Source organism: Neltuma alba, unplaced genomic scaffold, assembly GCF_004799145.2.
Source record: "Neltuma alba isolate B1F8T4 unplaced genomic scaffold, ASM479914v2 tig00005686_pilon, whole genome shotgun sequence".
NCBI classification, from domain to species: domain Eukaryota; kingdom Viridiplantae; phylum Streptophyta; class Magnoliopsida; order Fabales; family Fabaceae; genus Neltuma; species Neltuma alba.
In genome coordinates, this window is record NW_021634198.1 from 58429 (window position 1) to 73405 (window position 14977).

Below are 14977 nucleotides of genomic sequence, written 5' to 3' on the forward strand. Positions count from 1 at the left end.
AATCTAATCAAATTAGTTAAATGGGTCTTATATTAAGGACCGGAGGAGTATGATAAGTTTGACCCAAATATTATATACTATCTGGGTAGTCTATCCTTAATAAGGTTTGACAGACAGTTCTTGTACTTGATTAATTTATTATTCTTATTAATATTCTTCTAATTGGCTATTCAAACATTTTTTATTAGTTCGTTCCTTGATATATATGGCTTGAACCAGCGCCTGCCTAGCTAGTGGCTTTCGATTACCAAGACAGAAGATACAAAACTACATGTTTCGATACTACAAAAAATCTTGAGCTGGAAAAATCCCTTTTTATTTTGTTTCTCCTTGAACATTGTAATTATAATTCCACTTAATCTTGGCATCCTAACAATATATACAAACAAGTCCAAATGGGTAATGTGGCTTTTGAGTGTGACTAAAGGAACAAACTCATTCGTGATTAGCCTGTTGAACAAACTAATTATTTGATGATACTTTAATTTTAAAAATTTCTTACATTAATAAAACTTTCGTAATTATTGATTAGTGAATTTTCTTTTGGATGCAGTGATTATTATATCATATGATGGAAACAAAATATCTTAGTACAATTTAAACATATATCCAAAACAAGCCTCATCACGTATATAAAGCGTCACAAATATATACACACAATAATATAAAGTTTAAACATAAAAAAAATCTATGTATATATATAGGCTTGAATTATTGACAAATGTGCCCTGCGACTCGCTTTTAATGCAGCGATTGGAGCTGATCTGAGAATGCAGGCTGCCGCTATAGTGTTGCTGCTGTCTCTGCTCGCCGCTGCGTTGGCCAATTCATTCTAATTTGTTCTTCACGTCAATCGCTATATCCCCAACAAGCCCAAACTCCGTTCTATACAACACAACAACTAGCAATTAATTACTTTTATTTGAAGGATCGGATCATATTCTTTCCGATCTGAAAGAACCGATCCAAATGCGCCTATCGAAACCGGAAGATTTTACACTCCAATAATCTCTCCATTACTAGTTGCACATGACATTACTATTTTTTATATAACCAAAGGATTCAAAATAGTATTTTCCTGAAATCCTTAGAAAGAAAATCTTGCTGTGGCTTTACAAGCACCATTAATCTTAAAAGAAATGTTTTCCTCTTACATGGACAACAGAATCTCACCCTACATGAGCACATAAATGGCAGATATTAAGCGTGAACAATGGGTGAAGGACAAGCTAAGAACAAGTGGGGTGATCATCTCGACCGTTTCGATTTCATTTATGATCTTGCTTTGGTGTTATGCAAAAGTCAAAAGCATGTGTAGTTAGTAGCATGTTGCCTTGGTTATGCAGAAGTCAAAAGCATGTGGCGTTAGTAGCACGTTGCCTTGGTTAAGCACTGATGATATAGTCTAAAACTCGTTGAGTGCTAATGAAGAATGTTGATCACTAGAAGTTGTAGATTTGAAACACACACGCACATATATGGAGGAGAGGGAGAAAAGGAAATGAATGATTCATGCATACGTATATATAGCAGTACCCGTAAGAGGATCTATCCCAACCAGAGACATCGGCTGCTTTTGTCAAGGCCCTCCGCCACCTTTTTACTCTTCGACGACCATAAGATTGTTCATGTTCTGCAAAAGCAGCTGCATAATTCCCCGATTGCTCTCTCAACTCTTTGGGCTTCACTCCATAGAAAAAGGGTATCACAATCTGTTCACTCTTCCTGTTGCATTCCATTAGCGTTACTAGCTCATCCAAACACCACTCTGAACTGGCGTACTCTTTTGAGAAAACGACGACCGAAATCCTGGATCGTTTGATTTCTCGCAAGAGCGTGGGGAACATTTTATCTCCTCTGTCGATTTTGTGGTCTAAGAAAGGTACGATTCCGTGGCGGGTAAAAGATGCTTCGAGATGGCTCGTGAAGCCAGAACGGGTGTCACCGCAGAAGCTGATGAAAACATGGTGAGTTTCTCTGGTTTTAGGCTTAAATATACACATTAACAAGACAAGAAAAACCAGCAGAAAGACGACGGCAACAAGTTCGTTGGTATGTCAATTCAATAACGTGAATCGCTTTTTGATCTCAAGCTTCATATATAAATGAAGAAACGCCGGCCGGAAGCGGCATTGAAACTGAGACAATTGGAACGTGAAGGAGACGGCGGTTGATTTGTCGTCGATAAGATCGAATTCACAGTTCTGGCATGATTGTACATGTCAACCTTACATCGCGAAAATCGCGCTCCTCGACATAAACAAGAACAATTTTCGGAAAATTTAATATCATCGGTGACAGTTAATAGTTTTATTCGGGTTTTGATTTGTGAAATTTGATTACATCATGTTAACTTGTGAGTTGGTTTAGACTTTAGAACTACTATAATAACATGATGCAAACGATAACAGAGAGATAATAGTGATCAAATAAGAAGTACTCAGGCTAATCTCACTGATCTGGATCATCGTGTACATGCATGTTAATTTAAACCATTGCAAGAAACTCTTCTTTTCTTGGTTGAATCTTGTACGCCCGCACTGCAAGACAGTTATCAAAATAATCGTGCTCTTTATCTTCAATCTGGCTGACGGGCTCTCTTCTTCTTCCGGCTCCACATAATTCACTTTTTGCGTCAATGACTGGCTCCACATATATGTACTCAAATTTGGGATGTCGGAGAAGTATTTTGAGTGCTAAAATGAACCTTCAAGAATGGTATTCATGGCTCCAAATGTAATCAAATTTGGTAAAATGTATGGGAGGCAAGAGATAGAGGCTGAATTTGCTAGCCAAAATAGTGTGAAGATGAGTGAACAGGACAAAATACTGTGTCGTTTGTGTTGGATGAATGACAAAATAGCATATGCTACTTCTAGTTCTTAATATAAGAGCTAGTTAATTAATTTGGTTAGATTATAAAAATTAGTTAAATTAGTTACTTGTCATAAATAGATGTTGTATTTCATCAAATATCCTTGCTAATCAAGTGTATTTACTAGAACTATTATTATTTGCCAATCAAGTGTATTGGCTAGAACTATTATTATTATAAAGACTATCTTAAAAAAAAAGAATAAATATGAAAGACAAAATGGATTGGAGTCTTATACTTAGAAGCAAAATAAGAGTTAAATGAACTCTTATGTTAAGAACATAATGTAGTATAAACTAGGAAAAAAGATGGGTGTTTCATTCATATATAGAAGTTCTGTGGTCTCTGAATGAACTAGCGAGAGGACATTCCTCAGATTAATTACGCTTAGAATAAAGTCGTTCCCAGAAGATTAAAAGTAGTTTTAGACGATAACTAGAAATCAATAAAAAATAAAATAAATTAATGATCAGCAATTGATATCCCATTCGGTACCTCATCAGATAGAAAATGATTCGTAAAATGGCATGTCTCTAATTTAGCACCAGATACGATGCATAATCATCTTCCTTTCTATGTCTTCTTTGCACAAATTCGTGCATGTGTTCACTAATTGCTTGTCCAGGCTCTACCTTTGCCACCATGCAAAACAATATTAACAGACATGAGAGAACAGTTTGAAGCCTCATTAAATCGAAGTGCACGAAAACTAGAGACATCACAAAGATCTCCGCACCTTATATTTCCAACAATCATGTTTGTTCTTGAAGTTTTGAATGCCACACTTCTTTTCAATGTCAGAATACTTTCTGCATCAAGCACGGGATTCGTATCTGCATTGCACACTACTGGTTCTCTTCCAGCTTCTGTGTTTTTAATTAACTGAAGAGAGAATGAGACTTGGAAAAATCATGACAAGAGGGTGGCCATCAATGATCTCTTATTTATTTTTGGAGTAAAAACCAAAGAAACAGACGGACGCAGGTTTTGGACGGTGAATTAAGTTGAACTAAATTAAATTGAAAAAAATAATTAATATAAATAAACCTGGCATGAATACAAATTAAAAAAAACAAAAATATATTTTTTCCAGTCCTTAATATAAAAAGTAGTTTGACTTTGTCTCTCATATTTATTTATTTTTTTAAATAATCATTGTAATAGTTGCACATGTTAAAGATTCCATCAAATGATAATTTTAGCTAATATACATGATTAGCAAGGATATTCTAGAGAATTCAACTCATATGTGTTGCAAATAACTAACTTAACAAACTTTCTTAATCTACTAGTTCTTATACTCCTCCAGTCTTAAATATAATACCCTTATAAACCGGAAGAGTACTAAAGACAAGAGACTCTTATATCAAGGACAAGAGGCAGTATAATAGAAGCAAAGGATCCATAAAATCAAATTAAACACAACTTTGTCCGCCCCAGAATAATGTTACAAAAGGAGAAGCGCTTTTTTCGTGTTTCTCAATATTATCAATGCGCCAGTTTCGTAACTATGCAAAATATATATGCTCGCTCACCATAACATCCATAATAATCTCGTTGCATCTACCACTAAATAAGCTTAGTATATAGGAGTAATATCTGTAATAACTTCTATTCTCTAATAGGAAATAACGGTTGCATACCCCAACAGATCTCTAGATGTGTTTTTGTTGGTTTGTGTAGAAATGCACAAGAGATCTTATAAAGTGCAAAAATTGGATTGATTGTTTATAAATTACTAATAGTATTTTCTTTTTTGGTTATAAAGATCAAATCATGTATATATAGTGTATGTGTGTGAATAAAATGTATTTCCACAAACACAATGATATTGGTCCTATTCAAAGGTCTTATGACTGCTTATGTGCGAAGCTAGATGATCAAATATCAATGTAAATGCAAAAGTAACTCCGAGAAAAGCTATCTCTTTTGGGGTTTAATAATGCTCAAATATAATTTAACATAACATACGTACGTGGTGTCGGATCTTTTAATATTTGTGCATTTGAATTAATTAGTGATTTTCTGTTGTACAAGATAAATATATGAAACAAGTTTGGTTTTGTAAGATATAAAAGAGGTTTTTTTTTAATTGATTACATCTTTTTAAAGCTGTGCCGTTAAAATAGATTAGAGGCCAATAATAGCATCCCCCATAAGCACAAGTCTCGGAAACTCCGCGCACGTTAAGACTAATGCAATCGAATTCAACGACGAATGGATTCTTTTTGTTTTGCTTTGTTTTGTCTTATCGTAAATAAGACGAAATCGAAGCTAAAATTCAATTTGTCGATTTTATCTTCATCCCATCTTTCTTTTTTTATTTTTTTTAAATGATTAGGGAGAGAAAGAGAGAGAAAAAAGGATCATTAGAATATGATACTCTAAGGCGTTACCGGCCGATTGAAAATACCTATAAGGAAGTAGAAGTTCTAAAAGGGCCAAAGTGAAACTTCATACGTATATATGACTGTGTGTTTTATATCGTTCACATTGTTTGTCATATGAAAATTTAAAAGAATGAAAACAATATTAGAATTGGAAGTTACTTTCTCCCCTCATTCGGCACCTGGAAATATTCTAAGCTTAGATCCGTCATCAATTTGTCATATTTATATATACCATCTCGTGATTTTTCCCCCCTTATATTTATATGATGAGGTACAATTTTGTTTCAAAAATTTTCGAGATATTCGGAAGTTTTTGTTGGATCAATATTGTCTCTAAAATATTTAAGAAAAAAATATATTGTATTAACGATCAATGTTAGTTTCTAAAGTATCAACGTTATTTTTTTTAATGGTTAGTATAATTTTGTTCCTTTTTTAAAAAAATTTCAATAATATTAATCTAACAAAATCTTACTTGTATTTTCTACACGCAAATTTTGCAAGGCAAAATTCAACCTTACCCCGTAATTAGGACCGGAGGTAGGATATGACATCACCAATTGAAAATATCAATAAGGCGTAAAAGTTTTAAAAATGCAAAAATAAAACTTTTAGTGATCGAAATTAAAATTAAGGAAAGGGAGAAAGTTTGTGAAGACCTCTCATTAAAAATTTGTTCGTGAGAATGATCCAAATCTACTCTCTGCACAAAATGTTGCATTATACCTATGATCAAAGGTTGGTTATTTTTTATTTTTTTTCGTTAAACAAAGGTTGGTTATTGGGTTCATGTATTATACCAATGAATGGCTACTTAAGCAATGTCTTCAATTTGTCTTTTCTTGGGTGAAAAAAGCATTTTCTTTAAAGACTTGTTGATGTCAACCAGAGACATACCGAAGTTTATTATCAGGATTTGATGCTACTTTCGGGCTAACAGATTTGAATTATTCGACTCGTCCAAAAAAAAAATCTCAGGTAAGGCCGCTAAACTTCTGTTTAGCACTGATTACTTTAATAAATAAATCGCTTACCCATTCCAAAGAAAAAATATTCCAACACTTCGGCTACGGTAAATTCTAAGCTCTTTTAGAGCCCGTTTGAAATTATATTTTATAATTACTTATAAGCATATTTTACATAAATTAAGACAATTCTTACGTACTTACCCTATATTTTATAAATCACGACTAAAAAAATAATTATAAGTCACTCCAAAAGGCTAAATTATAACAAAGACATCCAGTCAGCTTTAAACACATTTAACATGAAAATGCCAGGCGGAAAAAAACACATCACGTAAACAAAAATATAACCGAAGTAGCCTCCTGAAGCCCACAGTTCTCCAGGGCAGGAGGAACTTGTAAATTACATCTCAGATTAAAAAAAAAAAGCTTATTAATCATAAATACAATGATACAAACATTACTTTCCCAAAACTAGCGTATGATATTGAACCAGCACCGCAGAGCATAGAGTCACACTAATTGTGAAGCAATAAACTGATTATTAGCCAGGAGTCCCTGTGAAAAAGAATACTCTGTTGAAATGCTCCCACTCTAAAATATCGGCACAACATACAAATTCATCAATGGACAAAAGGAGGAGGGGGAAAAAAAATACAAACGAGAATGAGAAGAAAATACTCGGCACAAAAGTTTTCTTCTCCACCTCAAAAAAATGGTTCCCAACAATTGTCTGCCTTCCCACATCTATAAATTCTCAATTTATATAACCTGTTTCTTGTTTTCCTTGCTGTCTCTACTCTCTAGTCACTCAGACTAATTCAGAGCAGGCGCGGGTGGGACGTCAAGGGTGGTTCCGGCTTGGATTTGGCCCCAGCCAATCAGACGCCAATGCTTCTCAACCCGACGACTCAGAGCAATCTTCTCCCCCTTGCTAGTGCACACAGGGGAAGTGAGTTGCAACTTCGCCAAATCATTCTTTACAGCAATAACTCTAGCCCCAGTTGACATTGATCCTATGTTCAACATAAGGATCTCAGCTTTAGCCAGCTTAGATACCTTTCCTTGTCTTTCAGTTCCTTTTGTCCGGACACCAAGCAAGCGTCGAAGCAAGAAGAAGTTAACCTGCATGATCAAAACAAATATATCTCAACGCCAAACAATGCTTTTCTGAAGAAAACAGTGAAAAGAGAAAACTTGTCGCACATGAAATGAAAAGCAAGGGAAGAGGGGAATTTTTCCCCACTTTTACAGATATGGAAGATTAAACGTTCTGAATGCAATCCACATCCCATACCAGATTGTCAAATAAATGTGATATCTCAACGAAAAAATATATAATAATAAGCAAAAAGTCAATTCCCTCTACCTACTCAAAATTTCAAAAGATAGGACAGTAAATTGACAGCTGAAAATTCAGTGCCTACGAACGAGTTAACGCCACCTACCTCAAGTTCAACGTAGACCTCAGGCAGTGATCCAACTTCACCAAGAACTTGCCCCACCAATCTGTCAGCACGGGTCAAAGTGGGATCCATTGTTGTACCAACACCAATCAAACCTCCTGGCACAGCAAATTGAAGCTCATTTTGCTCGGCATACAAGGAAACTATTCTTGAGTATATAGGAGTGCATTTGATATTCCCATTCTCATCTTTAACAACTATTCCAGGTCGAACTTCGATGAACTGGTTTACTTTCAAAACACCCTGCAATGAACACATAATCAGATTGTATTTGACAGAAACATGTCATATACCTGACTTCCAGAATCTGCCCACGAATCCTATGTCAATGACCTCATACATCATGGTAAATTATCATCACAAACTCAGCTTGGTACGAATCTAAGCGAAAAGAATATTTCATTATAAAGGCTTGGTATTGAATCAGCACACATTTCTTAATGGTAAAATATGCATATATTCAGCATGAAAAGCATACCCTAACCTTTTACATATGGACAAAAACAAGTCCCATCATTTTGTAAACATCCTTTTCACAACTTTTTGGTCAAATAGAATCAAATACTCAGTGAAAACTAGGATTTGAGAAAGAAACAAATTATTCTCAAAAATTAATTGGAATAATAAAAAAAATGTAAACAAACCAGGATTAGAACAAGTACAACACCAAGCATATTATAAAACAAAAAGACTTACCCTAAGAATGCTTCCGCCAGCTACACCTCCTTTTATTTCATCAACCTCAAACCCAGGCTTATTGACATCAAAGGACCGAATTACAATCATATTTGGTGGAGAGACGAAATTCCTTTCAGGAATTGGGATCTTCTTCACAATATATTCACAAACAACATCAATATTATACTTCAACTGAGCTGAAATAGGTACTACAGGGGCACCATCTGCAACTGTTCCCTGGTAGGCAACAAAATTGGCAGATATAAGTTACTGTAACCTAACTCACTGGACACTCATAGCATAATCTGCTTCATTAAAAACTTACTTGGATAAACTTCTGAATTGCTTCATGCTGATTAATAGCCACATTTTCCTGGATCAAGTCAACCTTATTTTGAAGAATAATTATATGTTGTAGACGCATGATTTCTACAGCAGCTAGATGCTCAGAGGTTTGTGGTTGAGGGCAGCTCTCATTAGCTGCTATGAGTAGTAATGCTCCATCCATGATTGCTGCTCCATTAAGCATAGTAGCCATGAGAATATCATGACCCTACAGGAATTGGAAAAATAAATAATAATATCAAATAGGTAAAGCAAAAAGTTAATATATTCAATAAATTCACATCAACCAGTGACCTTCTTAACTTTTCAACTTATGCAGACAATAACTGTGAAAACACAAAAATTCTGTGCCAAATGGAAAAATGTATAGAGAAGAGGAAGAAGAAGAATTACTTAAACCATAACTCCAGGGGTTGAAACATATTAATAAGATAACAAGCTATATACAGAATGAGTAGGCAGAAGTAGGGAAATGAATCCATATGCCACGTTTCGCAAATAGCATATCAGCCCTAAACTTAGAAATGCCTTACCGGGCAATCGACAAAAGAAACATGTCTCAGCAATTTCATCCTGCAGTTTTCAAACCCTGGCACATCACAAATAGGATTGTCTTCTTTTCCACTTCCATATGCCCTGCAGAAGCAATTTTACCTACATTATGGAAGCCCAAAATCACCAGCAATTATGATGGCATTTGCAAAGATACCCACTTGTAGCACATAGGCCTAGGACACCTTTCATCTTCGCACTTGTATATCTTTGCATTTGCATAGCCAAGCTTGATTGTAATATTACGCTCCAACTCATTTTTAAAACGAACAGTCTGCATGTACAATGGGAATCCAAAGGCATAGAATTTAGAAATAAATATTTTAAGCTCAAGGAATACATGCAAATAACATAATCTGACACCATCATGCCTATTCCTTTTCCCCGATAGGTCAAGATACAATATAAAATGCAACGAAATTTACTCTGTAAAGGATAACATTACCACATGCCACGTTGCAAAAACATGTAGCGCATGAACAAAGGAAGGGAGGGAAGGATACCTGGACACCTGATATTGCTTTCACAACCGTTGACTTGCCATGTGCCACATGGCCTATGGTACCTGCCAGGATACAGAACAATATTGCTCACCAGCTCGAGCAAAAAATGAACAGAAAAAAACTATGAACTCATAGGTAGGATTAAATTTGTTCTTTTTTCTAAATTTTCCTTCCATGGACAACTAACTTAAGTTTCCTAGTTATTTCTCTCAGATCACTAATGCTTATGGCGATTCTGATGTAAATAAACCAAACTAAATTGAATAAAAATATTACCAATATTAATGGTAGCCTGACGAGAGATGACTTCAGGAGAGAGTGGATGCAACTTTGTCACATCCAGTTTACTTAGGTCCTGTTCCATTAAACCCTTCCGCGACATTTTGGCTGCCTTAACTGGGTAATCAAATCAATAAACGACTTGGCAATTCACTAGGCGCCAATCTATCTGTATACCAAGACCACATGACAAGGAAACTGCATGAGAACCTACATATGAATATGCTGTGTCCAAACTTCAGTTACAACCATAGAAAAACCAGACATCCAAAAACCGCTGTACAAATATTCCATATAAATCATTTGCATTCATAATTGCAATTCCAACAACATTTAGCTTAGTAGCTTATTGTCCAGCAAGTTAATTATTCAAACTTTCGATAGAATCACTATGATAACCAGCATCCAATAAGGTAGTTTCCTATCATTAAAAACACTTATTAAATAATTAAATCACAGAAAAAATTGATTCAATTTAATTCCATATATACCCATCTGTTCCCATGATAATAATCCCTTGTTCATTCGTCTTCCGCATCCTCTTTATGCCCATAGCCATCACTTACCCGTCAAGCAAAACTTTACTACAACCAATTTTTAATAACTCTCTTGCGCCCCTCATAATATATTTGCCAGTTGGAACCTATCATGCCAGAAATATGTCTTCTTAAACTACTAAAATTATACACATCACCAAAAGTTCAAAATTTATGGCTGAGTTTTCACATCCTATAGCTTTCTTATTTAAATAGATGTCAACTATATACTTTATGCATGGAAGTATATTACTGGATAGAGGATGAATCACCTTTGTTGAAGGTTAAAAAAGGCCCTTAAGCTGGGCAAAGCGAACCACACAAAGCAGGAGAATGAAAATAAAATATATCAAAACGACGTAGAACAATGTTTTGACTAAATGAAAGGGTCTACAACTAGCAAAATCAAAACCTATTGCTCATTAATCCAGTTCCACACGCGTGTATTTGGCAAATAAGCCCTATCCGCATTTGGAAATAAACAACAAGTCGACATCAACAAGCCTTATCCCACAAGAGTGCAGCTACAAGGAAGCATAGCAAGAACACATTTTGCCCTAATTCATTGAACAGTTAGCATCATTCTGGTCAAAAATACTAAACCACGACAGGGCAATCTAACACGACAAAGTAGATGAAATGAAAAACAAATACAGTATCATTTGAGCAGCCATTTAATAAAAATTGAAAAGCACTTCATTTGGGACAGCGCAGACACGGCAAATATAGAGAGAGAAATTCGCCGCTCTAAGGACAAATCCAGCTCACCAGAAAGATGGCAATGGGTAAAGTTTGCAGGAAATTATAGGGTTACTCCTTTTAAAATGTAATGAAATGGGAAGTTAACTAAGTATTTGACAATCATTTCTCTTCAGACAATCAAGAATCCCAACGTAAAGATCTGGAATGTTCGCTTCCCCTTAAATCTTGATTCTTTTCAAAGCATGCAATACCCAAGAAACGAACTAAATCAAATACGTCCATTAATAAATTGATGGCAACCATGCAGCTGGCTTTTAATCAATCAAATATTTAATTAAATCATATCGTCCAGAAGCCCAGCTAATTTAAATGGCTCATAACTAAGTGATACTAATTATTCACCCAGTACATCCATAAAGCCAAAGAAAAGCCATTAGGATATTCTCAGCGGTGGGGAGAGAGAGAGAGAGACATGAAACCTGAAAAATACAGGAGCTCCAGTCCTCCTTGGCGAAGACTATGAATGATAACAAGCGGGAAATAGTTGGCCAAAGCCCAAAAAGAACCGAGAAAGAGAATCGGCGGTCACCGTGAACAAGTACGCCCACGAAGACGGTTTAGCAGATTAGAAACCGTAAAGTAACGCTTAAAATCGAAAGCCAATGAGATGAACTAGCCGGTAGGAGCTGCAGATAGATGGAGACCAGAGAGAATGGCAGCTCAGCAGAGGAAAGTGGGCGAGAGTGCGGGTGCGGCTGTGGCCCAGAAGGAAGAACCCTAACTCAGCCAGGAGCAAGAAAAATACACTGGAAAAATTACATGACCCTATTTTTGCATACATTTACATATCATGCAAAATAACAGTATATAATGGAGTGTATATTATAAAAATAAATAATAAATAATATCTCTATTATTTAATATAAAAACTAATTAACTAATATAAATAAATTAATAAAGTTTGTTAAGTTGATTATTTGTAATAAATATGTATTATCTTGCCTAAAATGTCTTTACTAATTATATGTATTAGTTATAAAATCTTCAACATGTCTAATTGTTATAAGAATTGTTTTAAAAAAAATAGATAAAAAAAAATAAAATATATTATATTTATGTTTTATATTTAAAATTAAGTTAAAAATCAAACTAGTTCTTATATTAAAAATAAGACATAATATAATAGTTACATCGGTGACATGGGTGCCTTATTGGCACTGGATTTATTGCCTTTCCATTTCTTTTCCTTGAAAGAAAATTTTCAAACGGGGGTTTGTTTGGTTTCAACAAAAGATCCATACTTGGCTCAAAATATGAGGGGAAAAAAAGAGAGAAAAGAATTGATGTGTGACATAACATATTTAATGTCAAAATTGATTTTAAATTATTCTAAAAATATTCCAGCAGTTGAATTCGTGAGGGATTAAAAGAGTGTTTGGATAGAAACCAAACCATGGTTTCAAAAGTGCTTTTACAGTTTACGAAATAAATATATATAGGAGTTTATCTCGTTTTACAAAAAAATACTTTTCAAGAGTGATTTTAAAGGTTGCCAAACACCTTGAGTACTTTTACCATTTAAAATGGCCGGTCGGCGGTCATTGCTGGTCAAAAACAAAAATGCTGGTCATTGATATGTTTTGGGCTTGGGTTTGGTATTGGGCTTGAAGTTCAAATACTTTAACTGTCTTTTGGGTACATAAGAGGGCTGCGCCCAAAAGAAAGGAAACCAAGCCAGAAAGGGACGAGATCCCAAGCTATCCTTGTGCACCATGCCCTTCGAATCTTGAGGACAAACATCAAAATAGGAGGACGTAGAGATTCCCTTTTTGGCTACAACATCAGCAACTCCATTGCCATTTCTTGTAATGTATCTCAGCCCTACTTTCCAGTTGTATCTCAGTAAATTTCTGATCTGTATAATCATGAGATTGTGGTAAACATTGGAGATCTTGTCCTCCGGACTTTCTATCACACCCTTAGCATCAGATTCAATAATGATCTGTTTGAAGCCAAAGTTCCATGCTAGAGCCAACCCCTTAAAAATGCCCCACGTTTCAGCCTCTGCGACACTGCATTTACCAGTTTGAAGAGAGATGGTACAGGCCGATAGAGAAGAAATAGGAAGAGAGAGAGAGAGAGAAAGAGACGGAACTGGATTTTCTTATTCAATAATCCTCTTGTATCATAGTAACTGTACTTATATGGTAAAAGTAAGAACTGAATCTGTTACAATATTCTGTTTCGTCTAACAGAATGACAGCTAAGAGGCACGTGCTAGTAATTTCTAGTAATACCACGTATCAATTACTCCCCCCCTAAAGAATATCCTTGTCCACAAGGATCGTGTTGGCAGGAGACGCAGAAGTGTCGAAGTCAGGGAATTGCGAACGAATAAAGGAGAGGTCCTCCCACGTAGCATCTTCTGGTCGAGCATGGCGCCACTGAATCAAGATTTGAGTGACCGGCAAATTACCCTTTTTGGTGATCTTACGTCCCAAAATAGCAACAGGCTCCACAGTGATCTGCCCATCGTCGTCCACTAGTGGTAAAACAGGGGAGACTGAGTGGCCAACAGGAGATGAACGCTTCAATAAGGAAACGTGAAACACGGGGTGGATACAAGACCCGTTTGGCAATTCAACCTCATAAGCAACTTTACCCACTCGTTTAAGCACCTTAAACGGACCGAAGTACCGAGCCGCTAATTTATGTAAAGACGAATTGTTCAGCAGATTCCTCCGAAAGGGATGCAACTTTAATAACACCATATCCCCAACCGAGAACTCCCGATCAGTTCGATGCTTATTAGCCTGATGTACCATTCGATTCTGAGCTTTCAATAAGTGCTGCTTCAGGAGCTGAATCGTCGTTTCGCGGGATAGACAAACGCGATCAACCATATCATTATTGGAATCACCAGGTAAGTAAGGCAGATGGGTGGGTGGCGCAACACCGTATACCGCTTGAAAGGGAGTCATACCTATAGCTGAATGATACGTGGTATTGTACCATAGCTCCGCCAACGATAGCCACTTAACCCATTGCTTCGGGAAATCACCGGTCATACAGCGCAAATAGCATTCAAGGCATCGGTTTAAGACCTCCGTCTGACCATCAGACTGGGGGTGGTAGGCTGAAGAAAACTGAAGCTTGACTCCTTGAAGGCGAAATAATTCCTTCCAAAATTTCCCGCAGAAAATGGGGTCCCTGTCCGTGACAATAGATTTCGGGAAGCCATGTAGCTTCACTATATTGTCCATAAAGACTTGCGCAACATCTACAGCAGTGTATGGGTGTTTCAAGGCAACAAAGTGGGCTGCTTTACTGAGTCGATCCACGACCACTAAAATGGTGGTCCGAGAGTATGATTTCGGAAGACCCCCAATGAAGTCCATTGATAGCTCTGTCCAAATATGATCTGGGACAGGTAAGGGTTGAAGCAATCCTGGAGAAGCGACTGTCTCATACTTGAACCGCTGGCAGATTGTACAATTCCTGACAAATTCACGAACATCACGTTCAAGGCCCCTCCAATGAAAAACAAAGGAAATTCGTTTATATGTAGCCGTCGCTCCTGAGTGTCCCCCAGTCGCATCACTATGGAAGTAAGACAACAGCTCGGTTCGAAGGTCGCGATCAGCATCGACAACCAGACGACCCTTCCGTTTGAGTAATCCATTGGA

At 36.3% G+C, this 14977-nt stretch overlaps 2 protein-coding genes across 3 annotated transcripts; both read right to left on the reverse strand.

Annotated features, from left to right (window-relative positions):
* Window positions 1–827: 827 nt before the first annotated feature.
* On the reverse strand, window positions 828–2003 carry LOC114748362 (disease resistance protein RLM3-like). The gene is made up of 2 exons (XM_028936736.1): window positions 1537–2003; window positions 828–885 (listed from the first exon to the last, which is right to left on the reverse strand). Exons 1-2 carry the CDS (start codon window positions 2001–2003, stop codon window positions 828–830), a joined length of 525 nt encoding a protein of 174 aa, XP_028792569.1.
* A 4568-nt stretch (window positions 2004–6571) lies between these two features.
* LOC114748352 (eukaryotic translation initiation factor 2 subunit gamma-like) lies at window positions 6572–12101 on the reverse strand. Of its 2 annotated transcripts, none has more exons than XM_028936728.1 (9): window positions 11771–12101; window positions 10051–10222; window positions 9775–9836; window positions 9433–9545; window positions 9253–9355; window positions 8700–8927; window positions 8393–8611; window positions 7679–7939; window positions 6572–7355 (listed from the first exon to the last, which is right to left on the reverse strand). In XM_028936728.1, exons 2-9 carry the CDS (start codon window positions 10154–10156, stop codon window positions 7047–7049), a joined length of 1401 nt encoding a protein of 466 aa, XP_028792561.1. In that variant the 5' UTR covers window positions 10157–10222; window positions 11771–12101; the 3' UTR covers window positions 6572–7046. The 2 variants fall into 2 exon arrangements, with proteins under 2 accessions (XP_028792561.1, XP_028792562.1); XM_028936729.1 differs by lacking the exon at window positions 11771–12101 and adding an exon at window positions 10545–10673.
* Between the last annotated feature and the right edge of the window lie 2876 nt (window positions 12102–14977).

Coding starts and splice junctions, on each gene's coding strand:
- LOC114748362 (XM_028936736.1), bottom strand. CDS start 2,003: ATGTGTATATTTAAGCCTAAAACCAGAGAAACTCACCATGTTTTCATC. Junction 886..1,536: donor TGGGATAGATCCTCTTACGG/GTACTGCTATAT, acceptor TGTGTTGTATAG/AACGGAGTTTGGGCTTGTTG.
- LOC114748352 (XM_028936728.1), bottom strand. CDS start 10,156: ATGTCGCGGAAGGGTTTAATGGAACAGGACCTAAGTAAACTGGATGTG. Junction 9,356..9,432: donor CCTAGGCCTATGTGCTACAA/GTGGGTATCTTT, acceptor TTGCTTCTGCAG/GGCATATGGAAGTGGAAAAG. Junction 8,612..8,699: donor CAATTCAGAAGTTTATCCAA/GTAAGTTTTTAA, acceptor GTTGCCTACCAG/GGAACAGTTGCAGATGGTGC.